This window comes from Solea solea, chromosome 17 (genome assembly GCF_958295425.1).
Source record: "Solea solea chromosome 17, fSolSol10.1, whole genome shotgun sequence".
Lineage (NCBI taxonomy): Eukaryota > Metazoa > Chordata > Actinopteri > Pleuronectiformes > Soleidae > Solea > Solea solea.
This window is the reverse complement of record NC_081150.1, coordinates 18,281,329-18,306,063: the sequence shown is the minus strand read 5'-3', so window position 1 is coordinate 18,306,063 and position 24,735 is coordinate 18,281,329. Positions and strand designations below refer to the sequence as shown.

Sequence of the window (24,735 nt, the reverse complement as noted above, 5' to 3'; positions counted from 1 at the left end):
AACCAAACCAAACCAGGCAGAAACTGGAGTTGTAAAGCAACTCCCAATAATCAAACCTACAGAGACACCAATAATGATAAAAATAATTGTAAAATGTAGTTGTTATGCAACACACAGTTGGAACAAGCCCCTTAAATCAGGACTACATTTGAATGTTTTAAATCTCAACTTAATAACATTTCTATTTTCATATGCTGGTGTGAGGTACAGGATTGGACCCAGAAGAAATTCAGAATTCTAAAAAAGTCACATTCTTCTTTTTAATAAATGTCAAAATCCTGGTTTACAATTCAGTTTTTTCAATTTTGAGTGAAATTTTAATTATTTGCTGCTCTCTACATTCTTTTAATAATTTTTAAATTACTCTCTGTACAGCATGTCAGTTGCATTGTTTGTATTGGAACAATGTTAAATTGTATCGTCCCTACTCAAATAAAATTCTATTCTATCTTATTCTATCCTCTATTTCAGTCTAACGTTTTTGTTTTCTTTCTTTCTCTCTTTCTATTTTTCTAGACTATACTGTTTGATTTTTTATTACAGTTGAGTTTTGTTCAAATTGTGTGTTTTAATGTTTCCAGTTACTAACTGTTATATTGTTTTTTTTTTATATATAAAGCACATTGGGTGGAAATGTGCTATCAATATGAAACTGCCTCCCTTGTCTTGCCTCATAGACGTCTGCTGTCATTTCGATCAAATAACAGACTCCTGGTTTTCTGGGTAGTTTAATGTTTATTTTATGTCTTCTTGATGTGTTTAGGTGACACTTTTCTCTCCAGAAACTCATCACGGATGCTTTCCATCTCAGCACAGCAGGAAACAAAAACCACAATTTCAGAATGTTCTGAGGGGGGAGGACATGATTGCTGCCATCCACCGCTGTTACCAATGGCAACTGACGTTGTTACTGTTATAGCACAGGCCACTGATATAAAGAAAAGATAAACAAAAGTTCAAATATGTTGTCAAAGAAATCACATTTATACCCTTATCAACGTTAATTAATATTATATTGTATTTTTATTTATTTTTTTTGGCAAATGCAAGTAATTTAACCTAGTTATTCATTTTCACAGTATATGTATTACAGTATATCTGGGAAAAAGCTATGCCTTTTTACTGTTTTTGTAACAATGACGTTAAAAAAAAACGTTTATACATTTATAACTTGTTTTTTATAATAGTGCCCCTAGTGGCAAAACTGTACAAACTCCGACGTAGAGGTTAAGCATTATTTGTCTACACTGAGGCAGATTCCTTATGTCCCCCCTTCCCCACCATCCCATGAAATATAAAAGTTAAAACAAAATAAATAAATGTACTCTTCTTCCTGGAGCCAAATAACAAGTAATAACATATTAAATAGTTATTTTTGTCAACACTATTGAAAAGTTCACATTGTTTCAAATGGAAAATGTATCAGGTTTCTTCTACATGATCTGTTTTCATTTAATAATTAAGTAATAATCAGCTAACTATATTAATTAGCCAATGCAACTGAAAACCAACATGTCAAAAATTGGCTCTGATTTATTTTCTGTACGTATACACTAATTACACTATACACAAATAATTATTATGTTTTATTTAGCATTTTTACTGATTAAATAGTCTTGAGTTGTTTAGTAATCATTAATTTTGATGCAGATTTTCTTCTATCTTCTTCTTTTATTTCAGAGCTAAAATATTTGTGCTCCATTTATTGTACACTGGCATCTGTAATGTATGACAAAAAGAAGCACAGTTACAGAAGCATTTTGGGGAAACCACAGGAGAGAAAACAACACAATTTGAATTCTATTCACTTCTCTGATTCAGTGTCCTCGCTTTCTTCACTTGCCTCCATGTTATTTGCTGATACACTCACTACAAGTGCTACTCAGGAAGGAGATGAAACAATCCAACATTGGAGGGAAGGAATATCTGAGTTCAGTTAACACTGAGTTCAGTTGCAGGTCAGTGTGAGTGTGTTACAACACACCATGAGGTTGTGTTTTAATTGCTTTATGTTGCATTATAATCGCTTCACACACAGAATTAACGCGCTTTCAGATGGGCGGTTGGTTGGTGCTGACATGTCAACATTATGTCAAGTGACAAAAGCTTTAACCAAGAGTTTTAGTGTGATTCTCATTATTGCCAGGTGCTGAGTGAAGGAAGGCCATATCCCTAACTCTACAACACCTAAGCCTCAAAATGTCTGTCACAACTTTTGTTTTTGCTTACTTTAACCAGAAAAGGGCCAGAAAATGTCCTGTGACTAAGTGCTTTTGCCCATTTTTCCAGAATAACTGTTAATATCTGGCAGTTATTTACACTTTACTGCACGATAAAACAGTGTCTTAACAATTACATTTGAAATTTGAGGACTACTGGTCCTCACAAGATTAGCGTTTATGCACAAAAAGGTCCTAAATTGGTAGCTTTAACCTTCAACACAATTCAAATTCAAAATTAAACTTAACCAGTTCCTCAAAAATGAGGTCCTGCCTCATTAGGACCAGTTTTTGGTCTCCATGATGACTATGATGGTGTTTGTTCCAAAGGAGCTAAAGAGGTAACACATACACATACACAACCAGACAAACACACACACACACACACACATCCCTGTGCGCTGCTATAGTCCAGGTGGTGGCATAGGTCATGCAGGTGCATGCATGGTAATATAGCGAGTGATTAGAGAATGTAAATATCACACACTCTGCCCGCTGCTGTAATTAAAGGGAACAGAAGGCAATTTAATTTTTAGAACAGTCTGTCTCAGATAAAAACACTTCTTGCTGGAGGTGTAAGTGACTCTGAATACCACAGCTGTCATGTCAGAATAAAACCAAAATAACAGCCACAATACTGTAATTAAATCCCTTCTCAGCTGATGAGATTCATGCTGACAGTTCATCATTTTTTAATGGAGTTTTTTTTTCCTTGAAAAATTTAAATAGAAATAAAATAATAATTGTTTGCTTATTTTTGGTCAAACTAAGGAGTTACTTTGGTAAAAAAAAACAACAACAAACAAACAAGAAAACAGCAAACATTCAAGATGTGAGTTTGAGATGCATCACTCAGTATGTTAACAATTATTAATCATTGTGTTAGTCCGTCTTAACCCAGACTTTTAAAATACATTCAAACAAGTTGAGCTACAAGTTATTACACGTGCATAGTTAGTGTATAATCAATGCTTTTTGGTTTTCATAGCATTCAAATAAGCCTTTTATGTACTTTAGGCAAAGAGTCAGTCATGTTTTTTATGGCAGCCTGAACAAACCAATCATTTTGTGTTCAGTGGCGGAAATGACCATTTAGTTCACTGATACCTTTGGAAACGCCACAGTGAGTGGAGGAGTCCTCTGTTAGTTGCAGTCTTCCCTCTCACCTTTAGATGTCACTAGTTCTCACAAATGTGAAGCTTTGCTGCAGTGTAATTAATAGCCATCCTTGATTTAGAGCCACAGATCTGTGTTTGTAATTGCCCTGGGGCGGATTTGGCACCAGAGACGACAATTATAATTGAGAGGATGTTGACATTTCAGCACCTGGACACTGATGTATGCCTCTGCTGAAATGACATTTTTATTTTGATGGTTTTTTTTGTGCTGCAGAGTATGAGGAAGGTTTGTTGTCTTCAGTGGGTTGAACTGTGGGTTGGAAAAGATCTTTTGGGGCCAAGCAAACAAATTCCCTTCTGTTTTTCACTTCTTGCAGTACAATAACACTTCATGATATTATCAATTAAAAATCTGTTGATTATAGGGTAACCCCTGGAGCTAGCTAGCTAGCTCCAGGGGTTAGCTAGGGCTAGCTAGGGCTAGCTATTAACATCATCTCCGATACTAATCATCGCCCATCGTCGATTTCATAGAATCAGAGTGAAAAACTCTCTTGTGCATCAGCTAATCCTAAAATTAAATGTGTAGCTTAATCGCAAATCAAGTGCGCTGTGATGATTACGTTTTTTGTCTACCGTAACACTTCTGTCTTGTTTTTGTTATAGTGAGTAAGTCAAATTTCAGACTTAACTGTGTAATAATTAAGTATTGTCAATTAATTGATACGTAGAATAAGTAGCTACTCACAAAGCTGCGTTATAACAGTGTGACAAAGTGTAACTCACCAATAAATTCAGCAAAGAAAAGTAACACAACACGGTAAACAAGAGGCAAAACTGGAGGAAATCCAACAAACTGCGATTTTCACACATAAACATGACGATTCTTTCTGGACAAATCGATGGACTGGACTACAGAGAGTGAGTGTTGAGCTGGGTCCTTGTGCTTGGTACAACAGTGGAAGGGTGCAAAAAAAACTGGGAGGGTACAGATTGGTTATTTTGGTCCCTTTCTTGATGTTTGACAATGACATAAAAATAACGGTGGGACGTACCACACACAAACAATTCACGTGGTGGAAATGGGTCATTGTTAAGTCTTCATGACGTGTCTAAGGGAGCACTTGGTAGCTTCCGGCTAGTTAAAACAGGCTGCGAGGGAGGGGTTTTATTGTCATATTGACTGTTTTTTTAGAGCTGCTATGATCATGTCGCTATTATTTTTCATTCAGTCCGTTTTTACCTGCAACAGCAGTCTCTCGTCCCCGATGATGGCAGCTTTCCTCCAGTTGATCACTTCAGAGAATGGGAGCTCCCAACCATTACTCAGAATAACTGGTATACAGGCCGCCTGTATGTGCAAAACAAGGAAAATGATGAGCGGTTCTTCCTTTTTGGCAGAATTTGACGACATTGTAGACATTTGTGGTACAAAAGATACAAAGCAAGCGTTAAACATTTACAAAATCTTGAGGGAAAAACACTGATTACAGATAGCGGCAGGCATCAATATTTTGAGGTGTCTTTAATATGATTTCAAACATCAGGAGATGGTATCATTTCCCTGAAGGAGCCCAGTGTGTAAATTTAAACTCGTTTTATGATGGCGCTCTTTAAAGTGTTCGACTTGATTAATGGATATGAGATGATTGTGCACTTCACTGCGCCGTTAAACGGTTTAAAGGGGAAACACGGTTATCTGGAAGGTTTCATTCACTTCATACGTTTTCAGTGTATTTTCTAAGCTTCTGGTTTCTTAGCTTAGCTTCTTGTTAAATTTGTGGACGTTGGAAATAACTAAAGCTGGTTGTTTTATAGAAATGTATTTGAGGATTCCAAAATTGGGTCCCATGCCCAAGGCCCCAACTCTTGACCCATCCTGGAAATTAAACAAGCGACCCTCCAGTTACATGCCCAATTCCTATCCTCTTGGCTATTGGATGACCTGAGTGTACATCCACACATTTGATTTGGCAGATATTTGTATATATATATATATATATATATATATGTATATTTATATATATATATATATATATATATATATATATATAAACTTATTATTAGTGATTCATAAAGCACCCACGGCTGGTGAGAAACCTTCAGTTAATTCACTGTGTGCATTAAAATGTGAATATAAACCATGCGTGTGTTTGTACACGGCCCTGTAAAAGTTAATTATTTTTATTTTACTGCAATATTATTATACTTTTCTTTAGCACCAAGATCTGAGTTTGACTACAGGATGTCAAACCGGTTATGGTTTCACATTAATAACATAATCTTTGTCATCAGCTGAGCAGTGATGGACGAGTGTGTGTGGGGAGGGGGAGGGGGATTTCAATACGTCTGGTATTTTCATTTAAAGTTCAAGTTTGACTGGAGTCTCAAGCAGGTGAAGCTGAGAGATTAAAGGAGATTCCAAAAATGCCGAGTCCACGATCAGTGACCTGTCGAAGCGAATTCTCACTGCTTTGATTAGTCTGCCTTTGTGAGATGACTTTATCTTTTCTTCCCTGTTTTTCACGCACATCCTCTTTGTTTCTTTCTCCTCCCGCACCTCACATTTCATGATTACTTTACGTTTGCATGACGAACCGATTCTTTCTTTCACGTCAAACAAACGGGTTTAACTTCAAGTGATTTGTTCTTTGTGCATCACATCTAAGACATAGCTTCCCACATGTCACCACCACCTCTACTTGTTTACTACTATTAAAATGTCATTATTTGACAACAAGGCAACAGATTGGTGAAGCTAATAATGTCTTTTAATCGAAACTACAGATTTGCAAACCTGATATTTTTATGGCATTTCTTAGCTCAAACTTGGCAATTTCATACTTGGCAAAATTGGAAAATAACTTACATCTATATATAGTATATATACTGTATTAGGAATGCAACAATGAATGGTAAGTAAACCAATTAATTGCCAGGTATTTTGGGATTTTTGCCACCCTAATCCTCTTATCTGATTTCAGCATTTAATTTGTAGATAAAACAATACATTTGAGGATATTTGTCATTTTTTGGAGATTTGGGAACACAGACAGATTTTCTGACATTTAATTTGCTAAAACTACTACTACTAAAAACAAATTTAACTATATTTGGCAGAGATTATTTTTTAAGCTAGATGCTCTTCCTGACGCAACCCTCCATTTATTCAGGCTTTGGGCCCCCCTTGGCTGGGGTCAATTTAGAGTTTCCAATTAACAATGAGCAATTGGGTTTGGGTACTCGAACCAGCAACCCTCCAGTTACAAGCCGAGTTAATTAATTAAATTAATCAATAATGAAAATTGGTGGGTGCAGTACAAGTTAAAAACCATGGTGAAATCAGTTTCATTCAACATTTAAACTTAACCAAAAATATGCATAAAAGTATCGGTGGAGACATAAATACCATGTGTTAATACTAGCAAATGTTGTAGGTGAGTCCAGATGGTGGAAGTATTTCAAATCAAGTAATTATTAACTTCTAAGCAGTGCAAACAAGAGGAAGGGAAAACAACAGCCAGAGGCAGACACGGGGCCGAGCGAGACACTCTGTGTCAAAACAACAGAGAGACACATGGAAACGAGGTGCTAATGAAAGCCGAACACATCTGTGGTCTGAAGACGCACATCAACTTCTCTCCTCCCTGTGGTGAGTCCGCAGAAAAAAAACGTAGTTTTTTCCGGTTGTGCTAAAATGACAGATTGTCAATAGTAATAAGATCAGCTGCTGGTAAGAGGAGCAGTTTGATTCCTTGTAGTTCCCAGCTGGACTTCCACAGGCTGTCTGATAAGACTGAGCATAGTAGTGGATCTAACATGACCCTGAACTTTGACCTTTGTTTCATTTCCTGTGCTTTGTTTCTGGTCTCCTCTGGTTTTCCTTGTGTCTTGTTAGTTTCCTGTTTTATTTTGTACTTCTTCTTACAGTGGTGTGTGTATTTAATTAAATGGTACTTCCTGGGTCCGGCTCTGTTTTCCCCTCTTTGTGATTGTCTGCCCCACCCTGATGTGATTCACCTGTGTCTCATGAGTTTCACCTGTGCTCAACTGACATGTGACTGAATCGACATCCAGCTACTGACAATACCTTCACTCTAAAGCAGCAGTTCTCAAACTTTTTACACCAAGTACCACCTGCGAAAATATTGAGCTCTTGAAGTTAGACCAGTATCACCAACGTTAATATACAGTGGTGTAAATGGGTTGAGCCCAAAGTCACCTACAGACTTTTCACAGGAGGCAGATTTATTCCATATAAGATTGTTTGCTCTCTCATCTTCCTCACATATACTTTACACGTTTTACGTATAGTGAAATTAGATTGAGATGGAGCACGACATAAGCAATATACATACATATATGATGTTTTCCATACAAGCAGAAAGCTGAAGAGCTACTGCACCTGCAAGGCCTCCAGGAAGCGAAAGGAACCCAGACGTCGTCCTCGAGGAACCAGACAGAAACTGGAGTTATGGAGCAGCTCCTGATAGTCAAACCTGCAGAGAAACACACAAAAATAGAATTATAATAGAAGAATACCTAAGTGAGTAAAAAAGAAGTCACAAAGAAGAACAAGAAAACCCTTTTCAGACTTATTTTAATGGCTACAAGAGAAGAGTCACTCTGAAACATACTGACAATAAAACAAATTCAGAGACAGACAGGAGGAGAGAGACAAAAATAGAGAGGTGACAATAATTAAACTTAAGGGTCGAAGTGAAAAACGACCATCAAACCCTGAATCTGCAATATCTTGAAACTTTATTATTCCCCTCCTCGGTTTCCATACATCGTTAAAATCAGCTTAAACTCCTTAAAGGCAAAGAGCAAAGACGCTCTCAAGGAAGTCACCTCTTTCATTAAACGTGGTTGTCTACTGAGGGCAGAGTGCTTCACTCCCGCGCATCAAGAAGAAACACGGTGGATAAATAATGAATAGTCCACAGCTTTTATGTAATCAAACATCGGTGCCCTTTAACACGTTTCAACTGATGTGAGGAGAGAATCCCTCACACAGGTTTACCTTCAGAGAAGGTTTCACACAGCTTTGTTGGGGAAAAACTGAGAACACAGTGTACGCTGAGAGGGTTTTAAAAGCGTATACTAACATTATAATTGACACATTCTTTTAGTGAGAGTGAGAGTAACACCTGCAGGGCAGGGTGAGGATGATGCTAACATGACAGCAGCAGCAGCTAAAAGAAGAGCAGTACCTGCAGCTTGTAATTAGCTTGGGTTTTGCAGAAGTTACAGAACATATATAAAATCTGGTAATAAAGTGTCAAGCAATTTGGTCAATGTACGGCAAAGTTACAGGGCACTTCCTCTTCCCCCGCCAAAATCCTGATGGTTGCCGTAGCTACACCCTTTTGTATCTGCAAGACCTTTTGATAACTTTTCATCTATGACTTGTTTAGTACAAGTTTTTTTTTTTTTCTGTTGGTATGATTAGCACACAATTTTGGTCATTTATGCCTACGTGCAAATCATCAGAATGGATGCCAGATTCAAAATGGCCGACTTACTGTCGAGTTAAGGCCATGGTCCCCATAGACTTTTTTGCTCGTCTTGGGCTGTGACATGTTCCCACCAAGTTTTGTATAATGTGGTGCAACTTAGTTTCGGCTTTGTCCTACAGGGTTTCACCTTGGGTGGCGCTACTGAGCCATTTTGCACCACTTTTACGTATTCCCCAGTTCTGATTTGTGTGCCAATTTTGCGTGCCTTTTCACCAATGTGTAGTACCTCAAAAATTCTAATAGGTCCTCACACCGCTGTGTGAGTGCGCGGGCCCTAAAGGTTTAAAAATTTGTGTATGTGTTCTTGTATGTGCATCTTTGTGAGGACCGAAAAAACATGTTCGGAAGTGAGTGACTTTTTGGGAAGAAGAGGACATTTTTTCTGGTCCTGAAAGGGCTTTTAAGGGATTACAGTAAAAGCTAGTTTTAGGGTTAGGGCAGGGTTTCTCAAACCTGGTAGTGATGAACCCACTGCCCTGCATGACTTAGATGTTTCCCTGCTCCAACACACCTGATCAAATGGTCAGCTCATCAACAGAAGCCTGATAACAACCCATTTATTTGAATCAGATGGTGAGCAAGAAAACTTCTGTTAAGGGTTCGGTAATGCATTTTGTCAATGAGTGTCCTCTGAAAGAATGCTGTGCGAGATTGAGAGAGAGTGTGTGTGAGAGAGAAAAAGTGTGTGTACACATGATCTCAGGTGGAGAGGAGATTTTAGATTGAAGTCTAATCTGTCTGGGGATCAACTGTCAGACACCTGTGTGTGTGTGTGTGTGTGTGTGTGTGTGTGTGTGTGTGTGATAAGTCTTCATGATGAGAGAGTGTCTGGGATTTCACTTACTGTCACTGCACATTGTGTGTGTGTGTATGTGTGTGTAGAATGAGAAAGCAAAATAAGACGTCAGATGTCCAGTTTTTCACTCAAAGACAAGGTCATTGTCCACTGACACAGACAGACACACAGACGACTCGTCAACACTGAACGGCGGTTATTTTTAGGGTAACAAGTTGAAAGGGCTTTATAGAGATTGAAGATCATTTTTCATTTCACCCTATTTTCCATTTATTTTTGTCATAAAAGTCTAAATAAACTTCAGAGATCATCCATATTTTCCTTTTTTAATCCATTCAACAATTCTTTGAAGGAACACACAGAACAAAATTCTTGCCCTCACACACACACATTTGTTGTTTCATGTCCCAAGTATAATCTGTATACTTTTTTACATTTTTATATTTTATTAATTAGTAGACTAAATTAAATTGGCCAGAAAATGGTCCTCTAAGATAATAATAGACAAATGCCTGTCCCACAATCTGACCTGATTTAAAAATGTGGGAGATCACGCACACAACAAACCTTGTAACCGATTGTGACCTTAATGTTTTAATCCAGAGAAAGCACAGACTAGACGATCCTATGAAAGTCCAGTCGCCCACAGCTACAACCTGTCCTCCAACTGAAACGTACATATAGGTCGTTTTCTGAAAACGTGACTGTGGGTCGTTTTTTCAAACCCCTGAATGCGACGTAAAGGTATGTTTTTACTAGTATTTTCCAACTCGAATATGCACATATGTTACTGAGTTTAGGGTTAGGGCAAAAAAGACAGGGTTAGGCAGTAAAAATTAAAAAAGTGGTATAGTGAGGAATTGAACCATTGTCGACCACGCTCTGGCGCAGTGCTCTCGCCACTGAGCCGACTGCCAGTGCTAACATCAGCGAAGCTACTAGATACCGTGTCTAAGGCGGAAGTGGTTGCTGTTATGTATACAACCGCTAGGGGCGCTGGTTTTGAACGTAAACATAGGTCGTAATTACTGCATACAACCTATATGTACGTTTCCTTGGAGGACAGTTAATACAGCTAACTACTGAAGATTATGACCTGGATGACTGAGAATGTCATGATAATAAGAAGGTAATGGAATGATACCAAACCAAGTAGAGTTGACTCAGGTACAGTAGAGCCGAGTAGTGCTAGAACTGTACAATAGAAAAGCACCAATAAGATGGCAGCTTCCATAAAGCAAGACCCTTTTCATACATTTACAACCCTTATGCTGTGTTCACACCAAACTCAAATTTTTGCCTCGTACTCATTGGTGAGCGGAGCCTGGACACTGGGAAGTACGTGACATCATCTGGAGAATCTCAACGCTGACTGGTTGTCAACATTCCTCACCAAATTTGAACATTTTCAACTCAAGCATTGGAGCAAATGTCGGCCGATGCAACACTACTTGCGTCTTATCAATGACTTTGTAAACTCCCCGTGCAAAAAGTTTTGTGTCATGATCCGATGTGAGCATTACTGTTAGACAACAAACATCAAACAAGTTTTTATGTTAAAGCCATGTTACACTTATACTTATACTTACACTTACTTACTTACAAAATTATGGGTAGCACATCCAATTTTGGCCAATAAGTCTTATCTGTACCTTTAAACAAACTTAATTTAGGAAATACTGGTAAAAAAAGAGGCAAAGATTAACCAAGGAATACTGGGTAATTTAGTTTGACTCTTAGCCAGACAGTGGACACTCACCCTCCTCTTCCTCTTCTCGCTGTCTGGCTGATCCTCTCACAGCACATTCTCTCAACTCATTAATCCGTCATTATGCTTCACCTCACCCACCTGCTTCAGTGTTCGCAGCAAAGCAAATGGAAGGAGTTTCGCCGCCCTGCTCTTACACCTCTGAGAGCGAGGGCTTATGTGCTCATTCAGCTGCTGTTTGTTTAAGCACGTGGCTGAATTTTAATTTTTGTTCTTACATCCACTTCCTGTATGTTCTTCATAGTTCTTCGTAGAGTTGTGCTGCATGAGAGAAAATACGTGTATTTGTGTGTATTAACAGTGTAACTGGATATTTCCTGCAATGAATATAATTTGCATGTGAATGAGATGCATTGTTCTTTTAAATTTCAATAAAATGATGAAATGGGGAAAAAAAAAATTATATAATTTCTTTTGTGTAAAAGAACAAACCATTGCACATATCGACTACTGTCTGAGTGTGAAGGTATGAGTCTTGTGTTTTCTCTCTGTACGTCTGATTAAGACAGTGATACAGACACAACAAAAGGCAGAAATGTATGATCCCTTGTAAGAAGGAATGGAAAAATCAATATGTGCCACAAAGAATCACTCAGAACATTTTAGCTGAAAAACAAAAGAAAAAGAAAAAGAAAAAAAACATAAAGTAAAAGGGTTCTCCTGGCCGAGATGACACCAAATAGTTACAGGGGCGATGGATCAATAAGAGGCCACGCACCCGAGATGGGTTTTATTTCTCACGAAAAGTCAGGATCCTCGAACAAAATTCTTCACACAAGAGGTGAGCTCTTCTCGACGGGGGGGAAACATTTCCAGGTAATAACATGACTGACAGCAGCATGTTGTTCTGGTATGTTCACTAGTAACACCAATAATTTGACCACAGTACAGACAGAACTGGACCCACGAGGCACCAAGGATAATCTGGTTTACCCAAGTGGTCAAGAATGAATCGTGAAAGAGTGACCATTCTACAAGTAAATACAATTGTTTTGTCAGTCTACATACAACAACTGTTTAGCGATATCAAATTATGAACAAACAATTCCAAAACAGTAACAGGAGCAAAATAACCAACTGGAAAGATTTAATACTATAAAAATAAACACACAAGTCTTACTTTGGTCCTTATGCTGGATTAGGGGAAAGTTAGTAAAACATCTGTTACAACTGATGAGATCAGAGATATTCAAAGGTTGGTCTTAAAATGTTGGTAAAGTTGGATGTTGTGGCTGAATATCTGTCACCTCACTCGTCCCTTCCCTAAATGTGTAGCCGTTAGTTAGCATCAAAACTCAAAAGGTATTAAATTTGTCCTTTGGGGGCTACTGTAAAAAGATGCTGGTCCAACATGGAGCTGACCCGCTTCCTGATATAAAAATAAAAGCCTTATTTTGGGGCAATCTATACAATCACACTTAGGCCTATAATTACTTTATCTTCATTTCATCATTTCTGCTATTTTTTTTTTCTTTTTACTGGACAGTTAAACATTATCATTAAACAGGAGCGAACAAAACATGACTTTAATAAATTAGTGAAGTGCTTGCTGCCATATTTTGGAGCATCTGGAATTTATGTTTGCAATGTTAGCAGAGTGACAAGATCTCAGTGTGGACACCAGACATACATATTAATATCGGGTGTACATACAAGTCAAATTTACTGTAATGCCAAGGGCACACACACAAAAAAAGGAATAAATATGTATAATTTCACACAAATGTGATCCCACAGGTGCAGACTGGTGATGGTTGCAGTCGTCGCCAGCAGTAAAACTCGATCTGAGTCTGGTTTTCAAAGCTTAAAAACACCCAGTGGAGTTTTATGCAGGACATTTATCTGACTTTACCGTGAATCCAGGGGATTCCAGGCTCCCAACATTTATCATTATAAATACAGCACACTGTTTAAACTGTAAATGGCATCACTGGTAATTACTAGAAACAGGCCACTGCTGTTGCTGCCTTGCACACACAGAAAGGCCCAAAAAAAGGGAACTGAAGGCTTGTCTTACACAGAGACTAGTGGTCCCTCCAGGTGTAATTGTTCACTGAGAGTGAGGCCATTAGTGGTGGGCCCATTAATTATGAAGCAGAGACACACACACACACACACACAGAATGATGTACTTGAAAAGAAAACAAACAATCTTTGTTTGGAGAAGAGAGAGCGAAACGAGAAAATGTGAGATTTATGTTAATGAAAATAACCTGAACAAGTTGAACTCTGTTCTGAGCAATGTTGTCTGTATAATAACTGCAAAAACATGAGACAAACGCGAGCATCAGAGACAAACGTGGAGAAAAGCCAGAAGAGGAAGATGATCTCGAGAAATGATCTTATCTACTCAGACAATCAGGCACCACGGCCTTTAAAAAAACTCTTCAAAGACTCTTTTCCTCACTATTATTATCGTGGTAATAATTCATTTATATGTCTTACAGGAAAGACACAGGCTTCATCCGACCAAGTGAGGAGACAATCATCCTCAGACACTAAGGGTTAGGTAACGTCCACCTGCAGAGACCACATTCGGAGGTGGTTTGAGGAGGCATGAGGTCACATTGTCAACATCGTCAGTCCAAGTTCAGATGTTGGTGCAGGGCAATATCTAGACCATGCAGGGCAGAGCCCTTATCTCCAAAAGAAAAGGGTTTTAAATTGGGAAGCATAGCAACTAATGAACAAAATACTTAAAATGAAATGTGGAAAGGCCGGAAGAAAAATTGAGGTCAAGCTGACCGAAGAAGGACCTGGTTCTTTGGAGTCTGCCGTGAACTGTTTAAGAAGTCATCAAAGCATCAACAAACTACTTAGGCCATGATCAAAAAGTGAGGCAGGAAGTGTGTGTGTGTGTGTGTGTGTACCTGTGTGAAAGTCAGCTTCTGCTTTCTGGCACTGTTTACAAATGAGTGTGTGTGTGTGTGTGTGTGTGTGTGTTCCTACTTAAGTGCAGAGGCGTGCTTGGACATTTAAAAGCTCCGCTGTTGTCTCGAAAATGTATAGACAGTGAAGTCACATCATCATACACTTTAACGGCTAATGCTGCAACACAATGGGAAAAACGGGGTGTTGTTTGGAAAGAGCATCAGTAACTAAGCAAGTAAGTAAAAAAAGAAGTCGAATGTTTTAACCAAAGTAGATAAAAGCACGTCCTGTATTAAAGCGATTAAAAATCTTGTCTGACTTTCTCACCCCACAGGTAAATGTGTTACTAACCACCTTTGCCAAATTTGAATGATTAAAAAAAAGTAATTAAGTGTTTAAAATTAGGTTTCGAATCATGAAAGATTCAGTAACATTCTCTGCTCTGAGTCGATCGGAGGAGCCGAAACAGGCACATACAGACCTGCTCTCTGTCTCCCTCTTTCCTCTATCAGTGGTACTGCAGCCTCACAGCAAGGGACTTCCTTTCCTTATCTTCAGGAGTTTAACATAAATCGTCAAAGCTTTTCATTGTGTTTTTTACTTTGAAGTAAGATTACAGGTGCAGTTAATCACTGAGAGTTTTTATATCATCCAATGTTTGAGTTATGCTAACTATGTATGTTGGCAATGCATCTACTGTATGTATGTTAGCATGAGTGAACCCAGCTCAGTTAATTGATTCTGGGCAACTTCAGAATCTCCTAAATCTCGAGAGGCTGGCTTAACACAATGACCTCCAGAGTCCCAAATATAAGTATTAAAATGATTAAAAAGTTGATTTTGCATAATATGTCCCCTTTAAGTACTGAGAGGTGCTACTTTAATGAAATCTGATTGATAGATTTGATTGACTCTGATTGCCATTGTTAATCCCTAACTCACTAAATAGCAGCTAAATTATCACACATTATAGGTAATATCACCCTTCCTGTATACAACAGGTAGATGCATTAGGGTTGCAAGAAAAGGGAGCTGGAAATGAAACATTTCCTTGAATTCAAACAAACCTACAATGAAAACCAACACAATCAAACTTGTGTGAACATCAATGTCACTTCACACTGGGATGTCTTGTCTGTGACATGTATGGGCAACACTTTTAACCTTCATTTCCAAACAGCAGCGGCTTTAGATTTCTCTGGGAGGTCGGGCCAGGCAGAGGTCAGGAGCTGGGTTCTCCCAGAGGAGGTTCCTCAAAGTTTATGTTCCATCCTTTAACTGCTTTGAAGGAAAAATAGTGTAATTAAAGAGGTCTGCTCCTGTCAGGCCCCATTAAAATACCTGAAATAGATGGCACAGCAACTGCAAAACCTTCGCTTCCAGTTAGAGAGTGAATCATTTTCATGTTCACTGCTGTGTCGGTTTATCTTTGAGACAGAGAAATTACCATATTTTCCACTACGTGTTTGCGTGTGTGTGTAAACATGACAGTTGAAACCGTTTCCCTTTGCTGAGTGACATGAAACACAGGTGTCTGTGTTGGTATTAAAGGTTAATGCTGCAGACTGGTGCGGCTGGGAATATTAATGCTCTATTACTACACACTAACACACACAAGGAGCTAATATACAGAACATGAATTCTGAGGAATCAAACTTTGGACAGGTATGCAGAGAAAACAAAGGTTCATGAACAAAGTTGGGTGATGGTGTTCTGTCGCGTTTGTATTTACTTATATATTAAAAATTCCCAACAATCTTATTAAGGCAGCAATGCATATGCAATTTGTTCCCCCCTAATACCAATTTCATCACCGGAATTCTGAGTTTATTGCTTAGTCAATATGCGTCCCAACTTTGAAATCCATATATATACTGTATATAGTGCTGAGAACTATTGATTTAGGTGTAAAAGTATGTAACTGATGGTGGAAAAAAGTATAATTCATGAAATTAACACTGAGGGAGTGTTTTCATCCAAAATCATCCAAAATCTAAAAAGATAAAGTAAAAAACAAACAAAAAACTAAATCTACAGTAGATATATGACCAATAAACTCCTTTTTAAAATGTGGATTAACAAAAGTCAGGTATAACAAGCTCTGCTCTCAGTAAACACACATGTAATAGGTTACTATGTGCAATATAACCATTGTAATTTCAAGTGCAATATCTCAGGTTAATAACTGTCTTTACTGTATGTTCTATTCTATTTTTGAATCCTAACAGTCAATCATTTACTATATAGTACATTCATAAATGTGCAAATGTTTATTATTTATTACCTATAGAATGTACATTTCCATATTCTGGGACTAAAACAAATGTATCTTATCTTATAGATACAGACGTCTTTTTTATAGCCATTCAGACATTCAAGAGAGTGGGTTTTTTTTGTTTTTAAATACAGTCTCATTTTACTCAGACATAATATCTGTCTCAGTAATTACAGTCAAATATTGATGCATGAGACACAAAAGAAAGCACTGCCTGTTAAAATAAGATGATCACAAGAAGCCAAAATATTATACTAACACAATAAAAAATACCTTCATGTTTTTAGAGGAGACTTTTATTTTGGTAAAAATGGTCTCACCTAAGTAAGTCCAGAGAAGTAAGTCCATGTTGCGCAATTAACTTGGATTAATATTAAAGATGATTTGGATTGTTACATTATAATGAAGAGCTGAAAAATAAACAGCCTCATTATTTTTGCTCTTGTGGTGAACTTTTAAGGTTAAGGAGAGTGTGCAGCTAAGAGCAATGACTCTGAACAAGCTTCTTTTATTTTCTTTTTTTTTATGTTCACCTCAATTTGAACTTTTTTTCATTAACAAGAGACCATTTCTGCTCCGGGGGGGTCGGGTACATCCAAAAAGAGTTTAGTGGTATCGAATCTCATTTGGAGCTGAACATGAGATGTCACCAGGCAATCCCTCCCGCACAAAACGGGTAAAAGCTTTTTCCTGTTAAACTGTGACATTTAAGGGTCAACATTATCTTGCTCCCATGACAGCGTAGAGAAATGCCTTTTCAAAAAAGAGAAATATGAAAGCTGGCAAAGATGCATCTGTTATATTTTAGGGTTTTTTATTCCTGTTATTTTTTTTATCTTCAAGCACAGATCAGCAGGTGATGGGCTTACATTTTCAAATCAGCAGTTGACTGCTCGTGTGGGTTTTCAGGACCAGTGGGAAACCAACCCCAGCCTTAATGAGGCAGAACCTTATTTATCTTGCTCTGGTCAGATGTGAAATGAGAACAGTGGTTAAGTTAAAATTAGGGTTAGACATTAATTGGTTATATTTTTTTTTTTGGTCGTTCAAGTCAACACAATGTCATTAGCTGCACAAACCTGTGTGTGTGTGTGTGTGTGTGTGTGTGTGCGTGCGCGCACGCTTGTATGTATATGTTAGTGAGGACCGTTTTCTGACATAAAACCATGGAGGTGGGGACATTTTGGCAAGTGGGGACATTTTGGTAGGTCCTCACTTTCTGTCATGCCTATTAGTGTAACTAAAGCCTTAACCACCTTTTTACAGATAAACAAGTGTACATGTGTATCTACTATAGTTTAGTGTAATAGTGTGTTAAAAATCAGTGTATCTACTGCCCTCTGTGGTCAAACACAGCTACTGTTTTCAAGTTTTGACACTGGCTTTCTTAGCCCAGTCTTTCCTCACAGGTATACTCTTTCATCAACCTCTTGTCCAACCAGTGTGAGGCTTGTTGTCCCAGACTCCACAAATGCTGGAGGTGTTGCTTCGTCACCTTTCACATAGCTGCAAAGGGTCTGGAAGTGTCAGATTTCCCTTCCACACCACGCCCCCTGGACCGATCCCCACTCTCCCTCCCTCCTCTTCTCCTTCACTCAGCTCTCAGGCCACTTCTTGGCATTTTTCAAAATCAGGTATTGGGTGGAGTTGGCTTCAGAAGAGGGGGTTTAATTACAAGTTTAGACCAGTATTACCCAGTATTGTTGTGTACAGTGGCATCAGAGTTGCTTGTATTTGATTGGGCAAGACAAGGTATAAAGATACAAAATAATTTAGTTTCAACTTAACAGCCCCTGCGATGGACTGGCAAACTGTCCAGGGTGTACCCCGCCTATCGCCCTATGTCAGCTGAGACTGGCACAGCTACCCCGCGACCCTCTGGTGGAGGGTAAAGTGGTAGATAATGGATGGAAGGACTTTACAGCGGAAACCTGTCTCAAAATATCTTAATGAGCTCCTATACTGGCAGTTATTTTATACATTTAAAATTGATATACATTGTCAACCTTGAAATGACATACCTTCTACCTTTAGGGGTCACCACAGTGGATCATCTGCCTATTTGTATAAATGTAAGTCATATTTGTTTTACAGAAAATGATTCTGCCCATATTACATTGTTTCATTCACATAATAATGAAGTAATAAACATTTCAGACAAGTTTCCAAATGTTGACATTGTATGTAATGTCAGATGAGAATGTCCTTACACACACTATTAAGCATTGTTAAGCCTTATTGAGCATTAATAATTATTGCTTAGCATCATTCTGTAATGTTTAGGAAGTCGGTTAGGGTTATTTGCTATAGTGAACATATTTCTGTCTTCCTTTTCATCCATCTCACGTATTAGGCTTCACTGACACACACTGTGTGTGTGTGTGTGTGTGTGCATGCACGCACGTGCTGTGAGGCACCATTAGCACCCTCCCTGTGCCCCTGCAGGTTTCACAGGGCTGGTTTGAACAGTGTGTGCTAAAGCTCTTCACACTTCAGTCTCACTCTGGATTCTCTGTTAACATTTTTATTTTCTTTACTGAGACGTTTTCCAACATTTGTTCATGCAATTATAAATGCTGTTTTTTTTTTGTTTAAGAATTATATTTATAAGGCAACATGTGGATTGACAGACTTTTAATAATTATCAGTTTAAAAAAACAAATATGACAGGTGACAAACATTGTGAAGGGATAAGATCAAGTAATGTGCTTTTCTTCTCGCAGCTGCTAGGTGGCAAGTCTTGGTTCCCAGTGAGCTTCTAGATTCAATTTCTAAAATGTTTGATGATTAAGGTCAGGACACTGACTCCAAAATACACACCCCTTTCAGTATGATGCAACATGCCCCCAACATTAATTTCAAGTCAAATTCCTAATATGAACTGCATAGAAGTTCAGTTTTATTTGGCATGGCAGGCTCCAGTCTTTACACAGAGATCCACTGATGACCGCAGACACACACTCTTCACACTCACAGTGGAAAATAAACCTGTGATGTTAGCCTCGGTACAGACAGCCAGAAATCAATAACGCTGAACACATGCCACTTAACTCTCACCCGCTGCACCTCTCAATCTCAATTCCATCTCTATCGCTCTCATTCCAGAGAAGAGGAGAAGTGAATAAGAACAACGGGTGACTCAGTCGCCTTCTCTCACCCTAAACCACTCCACATAAAAATGGAACCCTGCCAAGTCGTCCCTGTTTCCAGAGATAGCGACAGGCATTAAACAACATCAGACAGGAAATCAGAGAAGAAACACTGTCGCTCTTCCTGCTGCTGAATAATTGAACACTACAATGGCAGCTAACACGAGCGCACACAATGATATACAATTACATGCTGATGAAACGTTGACGATTTTGATAAGACATGGTCCTGACAGCATGTAACTGTCTTTGTTTTTTTTATTATTTATCTTTCCATCTTAATTGCAGTTTAAAGCACAAAAATGAGCAGAGAAAGAAATGTGTTGCACTCTGCCTTTAAAAGCTTTCCAACGGTATACGATTTACTGCAAAGAAGTATTGTTACAACAAAGGAATAACACAAATGTCCTTACTTTTTTAGTTTAGATTAGCACCCTCCATGTTGCACACACACAGACAAAAAATAATTACAGACAATAAAGGTAAATGTGGCTACTACAGAATTAAAAAAATAAATTAAGAGCTTTATATAATAAGAATAAATTAAGCTCTTCATATCCTGGGCACACAACAAATTCATCCAAAACTACCAGCAGGAGGAACTGGTGAACTCTAAACTATATACCTTTGAACTATAACTATGTGGGGAGACGCTATCACTTGTAGTACAAATCTGTCACCAGGGTTCCCACACCTTGGATGACATCAAATTCAAGGACTTTTGTTTTATTCCAGGACAGATTCCCTCAAATTCACGAATGTGTTGACAGTACTAAAGATCTGGTCACGTGATTGACCTTGGGACCTTGGTCAAAGTCAGTCTTTGTAATTTTCCTTGGTGAGACAGAGATCTAGGAATTTCCTTTTTTCAGGCATCACGTCGTCATTTGCTCTCTCTTGCTTAACGTTACGCGCTCGTTGTTCTGCATGGAATCTCACGTCAACGGGGCGGAGAGAGTCAGTGGACAGTGTCCACAACACCGCTAGTAATTACGACTCGATGTTTGTTCGCCATAGGCCTAGTCTACGTATATCAAGCAATGTAGGGCATGAAACAGTAGGTGACGTCGTAACAAACAAGGAAGACCTAAATTTACCTAAATATCAACTTAACTTCTGACAGAAAATTCAAGCACTTTCAATGACCCATGTTTATTTACAATGATTTTCAAAAAGTATCGAAGGCCTTGAATTTCTTTCAAATTCACAAACTTTCAAGGATTTCAAGGACCCGTGGGAACCCTGTGTCACTTTAGTGAAACCTTTGTCCAGTTGTTGCCAAAAAACACTGAGAATGTGCAAGAACCATTGTTGCACTTAATTAGCAGGTGACCTCTAGTGGCCATACTAATTATGACAGGGGTAATGGAGGAAGAGAGGTGATTGTTTTTCCTCTTGTTCAATCTTGATTTTCTTCCCAATCACATAATGACCATTAGTCACTATTGACGGATAGGAACCGGAGATGGTGAAGCCCAGGGCATGAGATCAAAGGCTGTGTGATTTATACTCTGTGTGTATTTGAGTGTGCGTGTGTGTGTGTGTGTGTGTGTGTGAGTGAGTATGTCACCTTTAGACAGACCAGTTCCTCAGTGAGCAATGAAAGGCTCGGAACATCATCAGTTCCCATATTGATTTTGCTGCTCACATGCTTAATTGAAGTTGTTGGGGTATACATAATTGAAGTTCTCCCAGTTATACTCACTCTCTCTCTCTCTCTTTTCTCAAACATTAAAAAAAGGAAAGCCATACCTTTTCCTAGCCTCTGTCCTTTTCTCATTTCTTTTCAAGAGACAAGTGTTAATGGGGAAGCCTGTGGCTGTATGTAGTTTTGATGAAGTGTTCAGCTGAATGTGTGTGTGTGTGTGTGTGTGTGTCATTTATGTGATTGTGTAGGTTCTCGCTGAACTGAAAGCCTCACCAAGGTGAAAAGAACAAAGGAGGAAAAAGGTTATTAATACAATTTTACTTATATTACTAATTCATTGATTTCCGGGCTGCAACTATAGCCATAGGGCGGTCTAATGGCTAGCGCTGTTGCCTCACAGCATGAAGGTCACCTGTTTGAATCCTGGTGTAGCCAAGGGCCTTTCTGTGTGGAGTTTGTATGTTCTTCCCATTTGTTGGCCCTGTGATAGACTAGTGACCCATTAAGGGTGCATGTCAGTGACCCATGTGACCCTCAGGTGGAGGATAAAGAAGTAGGCAATGAGTGAGTGAGTGAGTGAGTGAGGCTGCAACTAACAAATAGTCTCAATAGTAATTATTCTGTGTGATAATTCACGTTGTAATTTTGTGCCTGTAAAATTTCACAACTGTGCTTTGACCTTCCACACCATGCTCACACACGCAACCATGCTACCAGCTACTCTGAGGTACATCCCTACATTGACATGGAAACTTTTCATCCATTCATATGGCGGCAATTTGGGCATGGCGACATGAAGAAGACCTGCTGAAGCTCAAACCAACGACTTTAAAGAGAATGGTCTAAAAAAGAGAAGTACAGACCACCATCTGTGATTACCCTGCTGGTGTTAAATGTGTTTGTTCAATAGCTCTATACGGCTTCATATAAGGGGGGAAAAAGCACAGTAAGAACTGATAAATAACAGTGACTCTGTTGGCGCCGAGGTTCTGTTAATGAGAAGAAGAAAATGAAAACTGCTAAATAGTTGTTGTTGTGCAAAAAGGATCACAAGTGTTTGCAGAGATAAGAAAAACAGTCAGCGTTATAGTTAAAGTGAGTTGTCACGACAATGTAAGAGAGGGAAGTGAGCTGTAAACCTGTCGGGATCAAAGCCAATTGTGTTAGAAGGGTCTGGTTCAATACAGGTCATCGCTCTCTGGAACATCAGAGACAGCGTTTTAATAAAACACAGACAAAAGCTAAAAAGGGATGTGCCCACACTGATGAGGCTAATGGGTTGGCATTTGTCATGTGGAGGATAATTAGTCCTCTGTGAGCCGTTCCGCATTTTTTCCTCTGTTTCTTTTTGATGATCGTCATTTTTACCTTTGCAGATCTCCTAAGAGATTATTTCTTTCTTTTTCTTTTTTCTTCTTTACACCAAAGATCTGCACTCGCCTTCATCTGCTTTTATATTACAGATGTTTTCTGTATCCTGGACAGAAGTGGTTAATGTCTTCTCAGACTGAATAATAGTCTTTCTCGTTCAACTGAGAACATTTGCTTCAACATTTTTTTGGACCAGTTAAGTCAAGTTCTCTTCATAATCTGCTCATTTAACGATTTTGACATTGTTATGCCACGTTAGATAATTGTTAGAATCGACTTTGTACAAGTTATTGTTGGAAACTTCCACAACAAGACCTAATGTTGTGTCTGTCTCTGGACATGTTGTGGAGCACATCATTGGTTACCTGTTTTATTTTGCATACTCACCCTCTTTCTCTGAAAGCAGGCCACGCCCACATTGTTTCACACCTGCGTCGTATTACCTCGTTAGCCCTTCCTCTGTATATAAGCTCCACTCACCAGTCCTTGCGTTCCCAGGTTGTCCTGTCAGTTCTTTCCCAGTATCATTTCTCTCATGTTCCGTATACACACATATATATATATATATGGCAACACAGGCTTCAACAACAACTAAATGTTTTTGTGGAAACCAGTGATATGATATTGTTTTTGCATGGGAAAAATAAGAGCCTTTATGTTTTGCACACAGCCTCACATCACTAATGCTCCTTCTTATTATCTTGCTATTTTCAAACCTCCAATTCTTCCCGCTAATGGGTAGATGTGTGCTGATTACCCATGGGGAAAAAATGAGGCCCCGACATCATCTTATTTTCATCTCGGCGCTGACCTCCTGCTGATCTAATTCATTACAGGAGAAAAAAAAAAACCTCCTATGGTGATTACACGTCTGGATAGCATTGTTCTCACTTATTCATTTCCAAACAAGGCTTATGAAAAACAAGGGTTTAAAAATATCATCTAAGACTGTGCCGTTGTTTCATTTAACTGTGTAGAATTTATTGTCATTCATTTCATAAAATGCAGCAATAAACCTGTCAAATATCAGTGATTTTACGAAAAAGAGTTTGGTCTGTGATCACAGTGACTTTGATGAAACTGTCCAATGTTTAAACGATTCTTTGTTGCGTCTTAAAAAAGAAAAGAGTTAGCCGGCGTGTAATTAATCAGCATAAATGTAAACAAAAGATGCAATTATTCGAAAAAAAACTTCATATTGTGTGGTTTTCCTGTTCAGTGAATTAAATATAGAATAAACGTGTCATTTTAATTTTACTGAAATATCATCAGATGTTTTCTACATTTAAAAAAAAAAGTAACTCAGTCGTTTGAATGAACTCAATTTGTTTTTTAGTTGTGGGTTATATTGAATACACATTTGGAAAAACAATTAATTAAAGCAAGTATGCAAAGAAAACTAGGTTCTCTGAAGAGGGTGAACTTAAAGTGCATTGCACGCTGGGAAGTGTGTGCTTAACTTTTGAAACAATAAAACAAATGGCTTCCTGCGTGTACAGTTGTGGGACGATACCACTATACTGAGTAACACAGGGAGAATCGTGTGGGGCTGATCGACTCACCCAGCATTGTGTGAACTCACGTTACGCTAAAAGAGTTTACAATATTCACCACTGTGTTTTCTGTCAATTATTGACTAAACAAGTCATAATTTCATTAAAAGACATTTTTTATTTATTTAACTGATTATGTTTATGTACTTTATATTGAGAATGCTGTATGCTTGCATAGTAGTACCCTAACCTACATGCACTGTCTTGGCCACGGCACTCAAAACAGATTTTTAATCTCAAGGAACTTTATTCCTGGTTAAATAAATATTGAATGCAAAAATAAATAAATAAATCCAGCCTTCAAACAAACAGCCTGTCACTAGTATCAAAAAGAATACTGCATCAATGTGTCTGTTAAGGCAAAGTAAAGATCATTTATATTGACATAACTGAATGAGAAATGAAGCTTCATTGTTTCTTTATCTCTGTTTTTTTTTTAGTGCGC

At 38.3% G+C, this 24,735-nt stretch overlaps 1 protein-coding gene across 1 annotated transcript in view; it reads right to left on the bottom strand.

The window, feature by feature from the left end:
- LOC131443931 (exostosin-1) overlaps positions 1 to 24,735 on the bottom strand; it is a 184,771-nt gene that overhangs the window by 36,182 nt on the left and 123,854 nt on the right. Inside the window, exons 4-5 of the mRNA XM_058614020.1 lie at positions 7,743 to 7,836; positions 4,581 to 4,688 (exon numbers count right to left, since the gene is read on the bottom strand). Coding sequence (XP_058470003.1) covers positions 4,581 to 4,688; positions 7,743 to 7,836 — 202 coding nt within the window. The remainder of the gene's footprint in view (positions 1 to 4,580; positions 4,689 to 7,742; positions 7,837 to 24,735) is intronic.